This window comes from Myotis nattereri, assembly GCF_964212035.1.
Source record: "Myotis nattereri genome assembly, chromosome: 2".
NCBI lineage: Eukaryota > Metazoa > Chordata > Mammalia > Chiroptera > Vespertilionidae > Myotis > Myotis nattereri.
Window position 1 is genome coordinate 155,317,156 of NC_138076.1, and position 16,148 is coordinate 155,333,303.

Below are 16,148 nucleotides of genomic sequence, written 5' to 3' on the forward strand. Positions count from 1 at the left end.
ATGGCCCCAGCATTTCTCTACTGCAGTCTGTCCAGGATTCTGAGCAAGGCTTTCAGGAGTGGGCCTCACTCCGCAGCCAGCTTCCAGAATCGCCAGGCTCCGCAGCCTGCCTCAGAGTCCCGGCGGCTGGGTCCCAGATCCCACGTCCTGTTCACTGCCTTCAGCTGCACTGTATTCTTGGCTCCTCTCCTATATGTTTTGACTCAAATTTTCTCCCACCGCTCCTTGCACCCCTCAGTCTGTGGCACGTGTACACCCTTGCGTTCAGCCTCTGTAACAAACCTGTGGAGCCCTCCTATTTCACTGCCACATTAAGCATCCTTCTTTCATTGTCAGCAAACCAGGCAGCCCTTGTCAGATAGAAACTTGAGCACAAAATGGGAGAGAGGAGAAACAGTTCTTTCCCTCCACAAGAAGTTGTTTCTTCCTGTACCTTGATATAAAGCAGCCTTGCTAATGGTTTCATGCATGGAGCAAGTTGGCCCTGGAATATGGGTGTGAGTGAGCTCTCAAATGGCCCCCAGCTTGGCTGAGTACGGGTGCCAGGGCAAAACACCTCCCAAGAGTTAGGTTCCGGGGGTTTTGTTGAGTTAATCAGTTTATGAGGAAAGCTCCCTGCTAGTGGCCTCAATTTACCTGAAAGCTGTTTCTGACTTCATTTCGATACAGGGCCTCCTGTAGTGAGAAGGAACCGTCAGGAAACTGGGCCTAGGGTTCAGTTGCACTGTTAAGTTATTGAATGTAGCGTCTAATCTTTCTCTTCAGTTACCTATGCAGACTGCTCATGAGAAAAGCCTGGCAAAGAGAAGTGTTGTGGAAGAGTCTGAGCTCCTGGCAACAGTGTTGGCAGAAAAGGACCTAGGGATTCTCCCTAAACTTCCCACTCAGTGTTGGGGCTTGCCTTCCTTGAAGCACATGGGTCCTGGGTGATCACTAGAAGCTGATGGAAGTGAGTTGTTAAAGAGAGAAAAATGGCTGGGTAGACCCACAACACAGTAAAAGTGTGAAGCGAAACTTCACACCACTCCAGTGGTATAGAGATCCTAAACCAAGAAATTAACAACACATGCTCTAGGGCTGGAAGAACCCAGGGTGTCCCCAAGTACATGAAGGCAAATTTTCAATTAGCCCAGGGCACACAGTGTTTACAGTGTTAAACCCCCTGCTTAAGATAAGCTTATATCTTACCTTCAAATTCACCATGGGAAGGAATAATCTATAATAATAAAAGAGTAATATGCTAATTAGACCAGACAGCTGAACAACCTTCCAGATGAAGCCAGGGCTGCAAGGGCTGAGGGAAGCTGCCATGGCTACAAGGGCAAAGCCCCTTGCACAAATTTCATGCATGGGGCCTCTAGTGAGATATAATGGAGCCGTCCCTCCAGCACTCCCCCAAAACCTAATAGAACAGGTTGAGAGAAACTTTAAACATATACAATAGAATTGGAAGGTAAAAGGAGGTGGCTTTGGAAAAGAATAAAATATAAATTCACAATGATGAAAAAGATGTCATTGTAATAAAGTAACTCACTGAATGGATTGAATAGTAAACTGCTAAAGTAGGAATAGGTGAATTTAAAGGTATTACAGGCAGCTAAAAAAGAAAACAAAAGAAGCTGAAATCTAGAAGGTAAAAAGAGAAGATCTAATAGAGGTGTATGGAAAAAATATAAAAAATAGAAGGGAGGAAATATTCCAATTCCAAAATTCACAGCTGAGAATTTTCCAGAATCAACTATCTTCTCAGTTTGAAGAAGTAAAACTAATTTCCAACCAGGATAAATAAAGAAAAAGGAATCCTCATTGTTAGCCAAACTACGTCTTGGTGCAGGGGTGAGGAACCTTTTTTCTGCCAAGGGCCATTTGGATATTTATAACATCATTTGTGGGCCACACAAAAGTATCATCTTAAAAATTAGCCTGCTATATTTGGTCAAACATTTAATTAACTCACCGTAATGCCTTGTCAGGGCCAGACCAAATGATTTCTTGGGCCTTACACAGCCTGCTGGCTGGATATTCCCCATCCCAGTCTTAGTGGAATTTATTACCATCAACAACAAAACAAAAACAATTTAAAAGCAACCAGTGAGAAAAAACATCTTATAAAGAAATTACACAAAACAGACTTCTCCTCAACAAAAGAAGTCAGAAGTGAACAGAATATTTCCAAACTACTGATGGGAAATAATGGCCAATCTAATGTTCTATATCTAATAAAGCTATCATTCAATATTAAAGGCAAAAATAAAGAATTTTGTCATCCAAAGATTGGGTGAGTTTATTCCTCACAAATCCCTGAAGTACATTTTTAGCAAAAATTTTCTTTCAACAGAAGAAAATCAAATCCAGAAGGAAGGAATGAACTTCAAAAGGCAAAGAAGTTAGTATTTTGGTTTCTTTATATAAGTTATAAATGATGACAGTGGCTAGTAGTCTTGAAAAACAAGTTGAAATTAAAATGGTAGTAACATGGAAGATGAAAGAGGGCATTCTAAGATCCTTTATTTTCAAGAGGGGAACATAAATATTGATTAACTCATATATGAAAAATTTAAGCATAACTGCTAAAAGAATAAAAATAATAAACTAACACTTCTAAACCAGTAGAGGGAAGAAAAAGGTATTAAAGCTATCAATCCAACAGAAACAGGAATGAAGGAAAAGAAAACATAAGAAATCGAAAGTACAAAATAAGTGTGTCTGTCTATTAACCTATCTGTGTTTATGAGTGATGGCAAAACAGATTTAACTTATATCTTAATCACTATAAGGTTATCTTTATTTTATTTAACCATGTACCACTAATAAACTACACTTAAAATAATAACAAGTTTAAAAGCCCTACTCTGCCTTATGGATTTATCATTGAAAATATCAGGGTGAGCCCTACCCAGTGTGGCTCAGTTGGTTAGAGAGTTGTCCAGTGCACCAAAGGGTCACAGGTTTGATTCCCAGTCAGGGCACATACCCAAGTTGCAGGTTCAATCCCTGGTGGGGGTGCATACTAGAGGCAACCATTTGATATTTTTCTCTCGCATTGATGTTCTTTCTCTCACTCTCCCTTCATCTGTGTCTAGAATCAATGAAAAATATATTCTCGGGTGAGGATTTAAAAAGAAAGAAAAACATCAGGGTGAGAGGTAGCATTGAAAATGACTATGGTTTCTTGCCTAAGAAACTGAGGATACCATTAGTTAAGGATGATAGAGGGGCAAGACCCACCTTGGAAGTGAAAAGAAGTTAACATTTATTGACTGCTTCCTAAGTCTTAATAGGGGGTTGCAAAAGAAATTAGGAAGAGGCATTGGAGAGGACTTGTGCCATGTGTCACGGAGTCCAGACACAGGAAGAGAACTTAAAGTGTGTGGCAGCATGGCAGCTCCAAAGAGGAGAATTCAGGAAGAAAGGACAGGAGACTTCAAAGATAAAGAAGATGATCAGCAGTGTCTGTGTGGAGAAAGGGGGAGAGCAGAATGAGTGTTGAGAAGAAGCCTTTAGGTCAAGCTTTAAGAGAACAGACTAATTTGAGTATTGTGCCTACTGGTAAGAGATTAAGGCAAAAAATGAGAAGAAATCAGGAAGCAGGAATGGATTTCTCTCTCTCAAGAAGTTTAACACTGAAGGGAAGACAATGGATGGTACGAGAAATGCAGGCTCAAGGGAAATAGTCTTGGAATAGGCAAGAACCACTTTTAAGAATAAAACTTTAGCCTGGCCAGTGTGGTTGAGCGTAAACTCATGAACCAGGAGGTCACAGTTCAATTCCAGGTCAGGGCACGTGGCCAGGTTTCAGGTTCAATCCCCGGTGGGGGGCGCAGGAGACATCTGATCAATGATTCTCTCTCATCATTGATGTTTCTATCTCCCCCTTTCCCTTTCTCTCTAAAATGAATAAAAACATTAAAAAAAAATAAAACTTTTAATTATCTAGAACCTTCAGAGAAATGAATTTCCTGTGTAACCATCTTTTTGAGGTAACCTAATGCTGCATTTTAAAATACCAAAGCTAAAAATAATAATAATAATAATAATAATAATAATAATAATAGTAAAATACCAAAGCTAACCCTGGCCAGTGTTTCACAGTGGTTAGAGCATTGGCATGCAGAGGGTTGCAGGTTCAAGCCTGATCCCAGTCAGAGCATGTGTGGGAGGCAACCACTCAATGTGTCCCTTTCACATGGATGTTTCTCTCTCCCTCTCCACTCCCTCCCTCCTACTCTAAAAAAATCAATGGAAAAAATATTCTCATTCCTCAGGTGAGGATTTAAAAAAATAATAATAAAATAAAATACCAAAGCTAATTTTGACCATTTTTACAATACCCAAAGTCACTAGCAATATTACGGTGGTCTGTTGCCTTTAACTATGAATGATACTCTTTCATGACTTAAATAAAACCAGTTGGACATTGTTTAACCTTGACCTCTCAGTCATTGTCCCTTAATACAGGACCTGTTGAGGCCTATAGGACTATTTGCCTCTACACTAGCCACAGGAGCTATCTTGAATTCTTTTATTTTTTTTTATTTATCTTTGAATATCTTTCTTTTACTGTCAGTGATCTTTTCCGATAATTTGCCATAATTTTCTATGTCTAGTCTGCTCATAAACTGGATTAAGGTGTGCTCAACCCTGACGGATGAATCTGCTCGGTATATTAACTTAGCCAGGTTTCTGAATTTGAAAGGCTAATCACCAGGATAATAAACATCACCCTTATATTTATAGTAGCCTTTCCGTATGTGGTTAAATCTCAGATGTACGATTTAATACAAAACCAAGAGTAACCAAGAGCATCTGAGAAACTCTACTGAATATAATATATGAGCTTTAGTATGTAAATTTAGGGACATTTATTTGTCTCTTTAGCCAAAGACCTCTTTGGAGGCCTGTTTATTTCCTGATCTCAACAGAAGAACCCAAAGAGAAGGCTACCTAGCCCTCAGATGGAACAGAGATTCCTGCCTCTAAGCCGATAATTCTCTCAATACCAGTTGAAAAGGGGGTATCTCTCCTTCCCACGTAACACCCATCCTCCAGAAGAAAGAGCATTTGTTGTGTGTGAACTAAAATAGCCTCTGCTTTGTCACCTTCTGTCTTCTACCTGGGCTGTATAAGTAAACTTGAGTTTCATAGACTCTACAATCTGGAATCTTAACAATATTGAGATCTTTCCCTACAGACCTTGGTCTTAAACAATGGAACCACGGGGCTAGATGCAGATCTCTTGTAACATGAGAATTGATGAATTCATAAAGGGTTTTAACAGAAGAAATGGAGAGTTTCTGGTTTTCTAATTCCTTAACTCACAATTCTGAAAGCAAGGCAAAGACATTCCAAGGAGGGGAAAGGCCACTGGTAATATCAGCATGTCTCTTATTAAAGGTCCAGGGGCTGGCTTCTAGGAGGCCTTCCTTATAGGATGGCATTTATTACCTTGGTGATTTACCAGAGTCTAGCTTTTAGCTTTTCAGGTTCAGAAACTAGTTTAATCACACAAAGAACAGATTCATTATCAGAACTCAGCTCACCTTAACCAAGCTTACAAGATTGATCTGCAAACCAAAATGCCAGTTGACATTTATATGGAAAAATATAACTGACTGATATTCTAAAACTCTAAGTGATTAGCTTAGTCTTTCCCTGTAGGCAGGCCTTTACAGGGAGGTAGATCATAAACAGGTTATTGGTGAACATGAAATCAGAATAAAGGTGAATCATGTTTAATGTCATAGGCTAAGAGAGTAATCCATCCACAATAAATATGGTCCTACTGGTGAAACTAAATTTCTTTGAAATCTGCCAGCAAAGACTTTCTAATCAGTATTTCTATAGGCATCTGCCAATGTTTTGTCTCAGGTTTTTTGCCTCGAGGCTAACCTATGCCCACACCCACCCAAATCACCTCCCACATTTGTCTTTCACTACGTATTAATACTTTCCATCAGCTTATATCAGTTATTTTTTTTTTCTTTTTAAATATGTTTTAATTGACTTCAGAGAGGAAGGGGGAGGGGGAGAGAAAGAGAGAGAGGAGAGTGTAGCATAGATAAGGGTGGGTGGAACAGCTCACACAGATCAGGATTTACCAGTCATTTACCAATAAAACTGCTGGGGTCCAACCCCAGCAGGTCCAGGGGTCCCAAAAGGTGTGGACGGAGTCGGCGAAGAAGGAATGACACGGAGACAGCGTTCAGTTGATCAGCAGCCTAGCCAGGATCTCCAGCGAAGTTCTGGTTAGGATCTCCAGCCAGGGTCTGTGTCCATGTTCTCTTGCTAGGTTCTCCAGCCAGGTTCTGTAGCCATGTTCCCTCGCTAGGTTCTCCAGCCAGGTTCTGTCCAGGTTCTCCAGCCAGGTTCAGTCACCAGGTTCTAGTCAGGTTCTCTTGCCAATTTCTGTAGTCAGGTTCAGTCCAGGATCTTTTGCCATGTTCTCTCCAGTGAAGTTCTTCTCTCTAGGTTCTGTGTAGGTTCTGTGTCTAGGTTCTGTGTCTAGGTTCTGTCTTCTAAGTTCTGTCTTCTAAGTTCTGTCTTCTTACATCTGTATTTATACCAGTTGATTCCAATCCTATCAATCTCTATTCCAAAGGTTAGGGCGTTTCTTATCTCCATTCCAGGGAGTAAAGATTATGTAGCTTAAGCATGATTGTTCATAGTTAAAGTGATTAATTACCCGCCTGGCACTTAGTTAAGGGGTTTTATTCCCTCCCTAACTTCAGGGGGAAATCCCTACCTGGAGAAACAACCTTTCTCAAAGAGGTGACCTTGGTTAAAACACATAGTGCCAAGAAGGTGAGCAAACATTAAGAACAGGATGCCATATATGCCAGGTCCCTTGAAACAGCAAGGATGGACCGGCTCCCAGCATAAAACCTTCCCATTTTTACTATATTTCTATGCTACGTGTGTATCATTAATATTTTTCTTTAAATCAACTCACTTTTAAAAAGCAAATTTTACCCCCACCAAAAATGGAAAATGACTATCCTTTGTGCTAAAAGGAACATGGTCCTAAAAATAAGCATAACTGAAAATAAAAGGTCTTATTTTTCCCGTGTACTTTTTTAGCTAGACACTGTTTGCCATGGAAAACCCTGAGCCTGAGCAAGTCCGTGCACCAAACTTTGACTCTGTCCTTATCATCATCATAAACCTCAAAAGAGGACTGAACAACAGATTAATTTAGGTTATTTAATGCACCTAGTGTCTTGTCCAACTACAGTGGGGCCTTGACTTACGAGTTTAATTCGTTCCGTGACGGAGCTCATAACTCAAATTACTCGTATGTCAAATCATAAAGTGAACAAGTGAGACATGTGATGCTGGGCTGATGTTGTGGCGTTCACTGTGACGTTCACTGCGCCAACTAGCGGTGGGGTATCTGAAGCTGGCTCGTAACCCGAATTTTAGCTCGCAACTCAAAGCAAAAAATCGGCCGAGAGACGGCTTGTATCTCGAAAAAGTCGTTAGTCGGGACACTCGTAAGTCAAGGCCCCACTGTACCATCTAAAAAATCCTATATAATAAAACCCTAATATGCAAATCGACCAAACGGCGGAACAACCAGTCACTATAATGCGCACTGACCACCAGGGAGCAGATGCTCAATGCAGGAGCTACCCCCTGGTGGTCAGTGCACTCCCACAGGGGGAGCACCACTCAGCCAGAAGCCAGACTCACAACTGGCAAGCACAGCGGCAGTGGCAGGAACCTCTCCCGCCTCCATTGCAGGTGGGCAGTGAGGAGTGAGGGGTCCTGGACTGCGAGAGCCCCAGACTGGGAAAGGGAAGTCTGACTGCCAGCTTAGGCCCGATCCCCAGGGAATCGGGCCTAAGCCGGCAGGCGGACATCCCCCGAGGGGTCCCGGACTATAAGAGGGCGCAGGCCCGGCTGAGGAACCCCACCCCACCCCCACCCCCATGTACGAATTTCATGCACCGGGCCTCTAGTAATTTATATTAGGCATCCCACATGTGGAAAAAGGTGACCTAGTCTTTTGAGACTTTAAGAGTATCCAAAAACTGTTTATGTACCTATAGTGATACCTTCTTTCTAACTTTGCCTGACCCCAGCTTTTGCCTGATACTGCACTGATGGTCTTGCTCTTGCTCCTCCCTGCACAGGTACACACTGGCAGCTCAGGACCTGGTGATGCGTGCTCGTGGTGTCCTGAAGGACAGAGGATGGCGGATATCTAATGACCGACTGGGCTCAGGAGATGACATTTCTGTATATGTCATTCCTTTAATACATGGAAATAAACTGTCATGAAAACAACTCAGGGGATTGGAAGATCAGAAGGAAGAAAGCTGGGATGCCTCTTGGCAGGGCAGGACTGGGAAGTGCCCCAGCAGAGTTCCAGATGGTGCCACCTCTTCCCAGCCCAGATGGAGAGTTTGCTGCCCAAAGCCTCTGGCTGTGTTTCAAGAGGATCAATAGGTTTCAGTTACCGCTTTAGTTAACAGGTCTGGACACTCAACAAAAGCAAAACCTAAAGGCTGCTACTGAGTGTTGTTTCTTTTGGTTCCTTCAATAGGCCTCCTACGTGGCCATTGCCTATTTTGGGCACATAATCATATTTATTTTATCTGGAATGCTGGGGCAGCCATTTTCAGGTGTAACTGGCAGAAGACTCTTCGTCTGTCAAGCTGCCAATTTGTCTACGGGTTGGAACATTGGGGATCATGCCTCAGAAAGTGTGAGCGCCCACCTTCTACTAAGCCTGAGATTTATTTCAGGGAATGCTATCTATGTGTGTGTCTCTCTCTATTCTTTCATGATGATGATGATGGGGTAAGGTTTAATTTCTTGAATCTTAATTGTTTCCATAGACCAGGCCTGGGACTTTCCAACTCCTTGCTGAGGAATTTGTGTGTCCAAGTCCAACCCAGGCTGTCACTGTATCCTGTAACCCACACCACCCAGGCAGACCTCTGGAGCAGTGCCCTGGCTAACAGAGTGCTGTCTTTGTTGTGTAATAATTTGTTTCTAGGTTGATTTTTTTTTTCCACTAAATCAGTGTTTTCACGAAATTTGGGGTATTTCTTTGGGCCAGCAGTTCCTCTTTTGTCTTCAAGGGTCTCCCTTGTGTTGTTTGAGGTTTCTGTTGGTTTCTGAATCTGGGTTTTCATTTCTGGAATGATTGCTTCCAGACCCCAACCCATCCTTGCTGTGCCACAAGTACACACGTAAAGCAGTGTTTAATAGAGCTGTGTGGGAAGTCCCTTAATGTCAGTCAGTTCACCACACCTCATTTCAGAACCTTCCCTCCACTTTAAATCCAGATTTCATGGGCTGCAGGGGGTCCCAGGCCCACTCCAAACAATGTGTAAGCATCAGAGTCTGTCAGGGAACAGCAGGCCCTCTCCCCACCATCTTTGGACAAGACCCACTCAGACTGAATATGATGAAACAGAATTTAAATTGGGTTGACTGGCCATTCACATGCTCCTTCTCCAGGTCCCAGCCACCCAACCACTTAGACTACTGTTCCCTCTGAGTGTTCCTCCTGGAGCATCCACAGAAGCAGTGGACAGATCAGATCTGCCAGGTGCTTCACTGCCTGAAGGAACTGAAAAATAGATGTTTAGCAATCTCTTCTATCTCTTAGACTGCTGCTCTGCATGGGTACCTTGTAGAGCAACATCCCATTACTGAGCCTTCTTCCTGAAGAGTTCCTGCAGTATCACCACCATCTGGACTTCTTGTAATTAAAACATTCAATGAAGAAAGAGCCATTGTGGTGGTCCCCCAAAATGCTGGAGAGCCCATTCCAGTTCTCATGTTTCTGAAACCCTTCCCCACAGGAGAAGACAGGACCTTTCCTCCAGGAGAGTTCATCACCTGCATACCTGGATTTATAGATATTTTTTTAGGAATGGCCTGGAGCCTTCCTATTCTATGTTCATCCCACAGTGTGGAAACAGTGCTCAGCCTGGTGGATGAAGTACTGTGGGAATTCATCCATCAGGTGGTTGCCAAAATGTTGTCTGGGAAGAACTGGACTACAACCTTGTCAGGCATCCTCTTCATCTGGTAGTGTCCCTCCTCCTCCGATAAATCTTAGCTACCCCAGTCACTCTGTGGAGAGAAGTTTATGGTAGACAGTTTGCTTCTCTGGCAGAATATTATGCTATGGAAAAACATGCAGGCATCCTACAGCAGTGTGGTCCATTTTCTGTTCCTGCCTTGACTCCCTAACCCACATATAAATTGGAATCTTGAGAGTTTCCCTTGGAGGATTCCAAGTTATCAGCTTTAGGAAGCAGTCACCTCTTTCCTATGTTTCCATTGCCTTTCATTTCTTTTCCCTTTCCTGAGCTTTTATGTACTCCCTATCTTGAGCTTCTCCAGTTTTAATTGAGCCACAAGAGTCAGAGTGTCAATGCAGACATGTAGATACGACATGTCTTAATTTATCAATTCATTTACTGCCAAGGCATGTCTCGGGAAAAACTCTGGAACTCCCGTACTCAGTGTATCCTAGTCTTGCACATTTAGTCCTACTGCTTTAGTTGGGTAACTAGGAATTCTTTTCATAAGCCCCGTTGGGTAAAAAGAGCTCAGTAGCAAGCTGAAGCCATGATTCTATTGGGAGTATGGGAGGAAAACTACAAATGAGGTGAATAAATCAAATGTGGAAAAATTATTTGTTATGCTCATGGAAAAATCTACCCAGTACTAATACCTCTCTGTGCATTGAACTTACTCGGTTTTAGCTTTATTTTTTACCCAGACCCTACATCATCCCATCTCAGAGCAGTAATGGTGTCTACATAACAGGTAGGGTCCTGGAGCATTCCTGGAAGGGTCTAAAGCAGGGGTGGGCAAACTTTTTGACTCGAGGGCCACAATGGGTTCTTAAACTGGACCAAAAGGCTGGAACAAAAGCATGGATGGAGTGTTTGTGTGAACTAATATAAATTCAAAGTAAACATAATTACATAAAAGGGTACGGTCTTTTTTTTCAATAGTTTTATTCATTTCAAGCGAGCCGTAGTTTGCCCACGGCTGGTCTAAAGGCAACACTCAAAATTCTGCAGAATGTGTGTATACGTGGTTCTGAAATCGTCCGTATCTGAGTTGTAGCCCAATCTGCTTGTCCTCATAGCCTCAGAGGAAGTCTTGTTTTCCTAGTCAAGTCTTTATGGTTGTCTTGGAGATGTGTGGCCACTTCCTTTAATGAAAGGCTCTTCCAGTTCTCAATCTTGTTGTTGGGCTGGTCCCTGCTCTTTCAAATATCTGACACTCTCTTCCTTAAAGAGAGCAACTTTACACTTCATCCATACTGCATCATCTTCCCAGGCAACAGCCAAACCTTTGTTATCTGAACGCCTGAAATCAGAGCAGTGCCAGCAGTCAGAAGGAGGAGGGGATGTTCTGCAGTGGTTGTGTTTACATAACTGCTCCTCTTGGATAGAACTGAAAATCGGCTAGGCCAACTACTAAGACAAAGCCCCCCACCACCCTGCCTCAAAGTGGGAATTTCAGTTCTTTTCCACAGTATTCAGCTTTGGGAAATTTAGGGTGCTTAATGTTTTCAATCCTTAGCAGTTTACCTCCATGAGACTATGTGAAGTCAGCTGTGCGCACTCTCTTCTTACTCTTCTAAGTATTCATTTATTTTTGGGAGATCTACCACAGTAGATAGATATTGGTAGGCAGGGATGAATGTCCTGGTACCCAGATTTGGCCTAGGATCGTGGCCATCCAGGGAGGGTTTTCTGGTTTACCAGGAAGATTAGAAAGAAAACACTTAGAAAAAAAATCTCCCAAATCTTTAAAACTCTAATTCTCCTCTTGATCTCACCTCCTTTCCCATCTGCCCGTCATCTTTAATTTACAAGGCCACAAGTGGTCAGTGGTTTTCTTTCCATCACAGTTTGAGGATCTTGCCATTCCTTAAATGACCCAGCAGTTCCACTCTTTTCAGAGTGAATCTATTAAGCTTTTATGAGTTTCTATTTTCAGTAAGTTAGTGCTTCTGGGACACTTGGAGAAAGCAGTGAGAGTCATTGTCTATGCAAAGAACCCGGCTGACCCAAAAAGTTACCAGATCTAAGAAAAAAGTAAAAAGCATATAACAGGAACTTGGATTTTTGAGGATTTACAATTGCAGAGAAATTTTGCAGCCTGTACACCACAGCCCATCTTGCTGAGCAAACTGGTTTTTTGTTGGTGACGGGGATTTTTCAAGACACTACATGAGCAGCCCGATTTGCCTCTTATGTGAGCACCATATCTGGGTGCCCGTCTGAGGAGCACTGCACTTTCCAATTCATGGCGTTATCTGTAAATAGCTTTAATTTTTCCTTTGCATCTTAGATGCAGTTTTGTTCATGCAGAGACCAGGTAGACAGTGACCAAATGAGGCTGTACGTGTTGTTGTTTTCTACTGTGATGTACTTGAAGGAGAACCTTATGTCCTCCACTCTTCTAATCCTCCATAGTATTTGTGTTTGTTTGAGGCGTCCTGAGGTTACTCCTTCCCTCCTGTTTTGCCTCCATTTTCTTTGTTTCTTCTGGAGACCCAGGAAGGCCCTCAGTGGAGACCATTTGTAAGGAATGTATCATAAGGTCTGGGTTTCCAGAAACACCCTACGTGCAGAGAATGAGAGGAATATGCCTGAAAATGATTTCAGAACCATGTACCTTTATGCTTTGTGATTGTGAAATCTTGACTTTTGTAACCCAAAAGTGAAAACTGTTCAGTAATGGGGATCTATTTTGTGTGTTTCAAAACTTAGGTGCAATGTTCCCTGGAAAAAGCTAAAGAGATGTATATGCTCAATTATGTTTTAAAATAAAATATTATATATATGTATATAGGACACCGTTAGCAAAACTTTTTGTGTCACTTCTTCAATCCACTATGAAGTTCCTTCATATCAGGTAATGGAATGAGGGGAGAGTGTCATGGCCTAATGTGGAGTTACCAACTGTGAACGTTCAAAAGTGAATCAAAAGGGAACAGATGCCACCACTAACAATCCTCACAGGAACAGCAGCAGTAAAGGCTACACATTTCAACAATGCCACCAGAAGAATGACCATGGATATTACTCCCAAGAGGTATTCTTTTTTATTTTATTGGGGTATAATTGACATATTAGTTTCAAGTATAAACATAATGATTTGATATTTGGATATATTGTAATATGATCACTACAATAAGTAGTTAATGTCTGTCATCATCCATAGTTACAGATTTTTTCCTTATGATGGGAACTTTTAAATTCTACTCTTAGCAGCACTCAAATATGCAATACAGTATTATTAACTACTAGAGGCCTAGCGCAGCCCACCCGCGCTGCTGGCCACCCCACCCGCCACTGCTCGTCCTCGCCGCCCCCCCCCCCTCACCGCTGCCCCTCGCAGGCTGGGGGGCTGGAGGGGTGGGGGGGTGGGAGGGGCCGAGAGGTGGTCAATGCACCTCATGACGACTGGTTGAGCGGTCATTCCGGTCATTATGCTTATGGTCCCTGGCCTTTTATTGTATAGGATAATCACCATGCTGTACATTATATTCCCGCGACTAATTTATTTTATAACTGGAACTTGTACCTTTGACTTCTTCACTCATTTTGCCCAACCCCCACCCCACCTCAGACAACCACCAATATATTCTCTGTATTTATTAGTTGTTTTGTTTTTTTAAAATACCATATCTATGTGAGATTATATGGTATTTGTATTTCTCTATTTTGCTTAGCATAGTACCCTCAGGTCTATCCATGCTGTTGCAAATGGCAAGATTTTATTCTTTTTTTATGACTAAAGAATGTTCCAGTGTGTGTGTGTGTGTGTGTGTGTGTGCATTACATATTCTTTATCCATTCATCCGTTGATGAACATTTAGGTTGTTTTTATATCTTGGCTATTGTAAATTCTGCAATGAACATAGGGTGCATATATCTTTTGTGAGTCAGTGTTTGTTTTGTTTGGATAAATAGCCATAAGTGGGATTGTTGGATCATATGGTAGTTCTGTATTTAATTTTTCTGAGGAATCTCCATACTGTTTTCTATGGTGGCTACACCATTTACATGCTTACCAACAAGGCACAAGGGTTCCTTTTTCTCCACATCTCTGCCAACACTTGTTACTTCTTGTCTTTTTTATAGCAGCCATTGTAACAGGTGTAAGGGGATATCTCATTGTGGTTTTGATTTGCATTTCACTGATGATTACTGATGTTGAGCATCTTTTCATGTACCTATTGGCCATTTGTATGGAAAAATATCTATTCGGACCTTCTGCCCATTTTTTAATTGGACTGTTTGTTTTTATTGAGTTGTATGAGTTCTTTATATATTCTGGATTTTAATCCCTTTATATGGGATTTGCAACTATTTTCTCCCATTCCGTAGGTTGCCTTTTCATTTTGTTGATGGTTTCCTTTGCTCTGCAGAAGCTTTTTAGTTTAATGTAGTCCCACGTGTTTATTTTTGCTTTTGTTACATTCACATTTATTGTCAAATACACAAAAAAATCGTTCTCAAGCCGAGACCGGTTTGGCTCAGTGGATAGAGCATCGGCCTGCGGACTGGGGGGTCCCGGGTTCGATTCCGGTCAAGGGCATGTGCCTGGGTTGCGGGCATATCCCCAGTGGGGGATGTGCAGGAGGCGGCTGGTCGATCTTTCTCTCTCATCGATGTTTCTAGCTCTCTATCTCTCTCCCTTCCTCTCTGTAAAAAATCAATAAAATATATTTTAAAAAAAAAATCGTTCTCAAGACCAATGTCAAGGAGCTTACTGATGAAGTTTTCTTCTAGGAGTTTTATGGTTCCAGGTCTTATTTTCAAGTCTTTAATCCATTATTTATTTGAGATTTTTCTTGATTCCTGAGGTAGGCATTTATCGCTATGAACTTCCATCTTAGAACTGCTTTTACTGCATATTTTATATGTTGTATTTCCATTTCCATTTGTATCAAGATACTTTTTATATCTCTTCTGGTTTCTTCATTGACCATTTGTTTGTTCAGTAGCATGTTGTTTAATCTCCACATATTTGAATTTTCCAGTTTTCTTCTTATAATTTATTTCTAGTCTCATAACACTGTGGTCAGAAATATGCTTCATATGATTTTAAATCTTCTTAAATTTGTTAAGTCTTGTTTTGTGTCATGAACAATGTCCCACATACACTTGAGAATAATGTGTACTCTGTTGCTTTTGGATGGAATGTTCTATATATATCTGGTTAATTCCATCTGGTCTACATATGTCTTTTAAGGCCAATTTTTTATGGGTTTTTCTGTCCTGATGATCTATCCACTGATGGTAAGTAGGGTATTAAAGTTCCCTACTATTATAGTTATGTTATCTATTGCTCCCTGTAGGTCTGTTAATATTTACTTTATGTTTTAGGTGCCCCTATGTTTGGTACATAAATATTTACAAATATATGTCCTCTTGTTGGATTGACTTTGTTAGGTTAGGTGGCTCAGGAGGTGGCACAAGAAATAGAGAGTCCAGTGAATCAGAAAAGAAAGGAAAGGAAAAGGTTTATTTCTGCGTCCCCGGGAGAGACCCACGTAACCCCAAGGACAGGGCACGTGGGTTCACGCCAACAGGGAGGGGGGTGCTTTTTTTATACTGCAGTTGGGTGAGGGGTGGGGACATGAGCTGAGGTATTCAGCCGAGAAAGTTTCAGCTGCAGGGGTCAGCAAGGTATTCAGGAATGAGTCAGTATCTGTGTGGGAGTCGTGGAGAAGCCAGTATCTGTGTCTGGCATGCTGATCTGTTAGAAATGCCAGGGGTAGTCCATTATCTCATCACATGTCTGCATGTATCTGATCCTGGGCTCTCTCCGACCTAACAGACTTCTTATCCCAAAAGGTATTCTTTAGTGAGAGGGGTAGTAACTAATATTCTCGCCAAAGACAGTAAGAGTCCAAACTTTACTTAGTCACTTAAACATGTTAAGTACTACAAAATGCTAGTAAAATGTACCATCTTATAAAGGAATCTTAACAGGTGAGATAAGGCATCAAAGAATGTTAATTCTATTTAGTTTTAGAGTCTAGGAAGTAAAAAGTAATCTAGAAAATATAATAGTGTTAAAAATAATCAAAATATTGATTCACAAATAAAACTAAAAGTTGGCTACTGCTTATCTGAAGATGAGTTCAAAGG

At 41.6% G+C, this 16,148-nt stretch overlaps 1 protein-coding gene across 1 annotated transcript in view; it reads left to right on the forward strand.

The window, feature by feature from the left end:
• PPM1H (protein phosphatase, Mg2+/Mn2+ dependent 1H) overlaps positions 1–8,280 on the forward strand; it is a gene marked incomplete at both ends in the record, with an annotated part of 236,734 nt that extends 228,454 nt beyond the window's left edge. Inside the window, one exon of the mRNA XM_081082895.1 lies at positions 8,133–8,280. Within this exon, the coding sequence (XP_080939021.1) occupies positions 8,133–8,280 (148 nt within the window). The remainder of the gene's footprint in view (positions 1–8,132) is intronic.
• Positions 8,281–16,148: the final 7,868 nt, after the last annotated feature.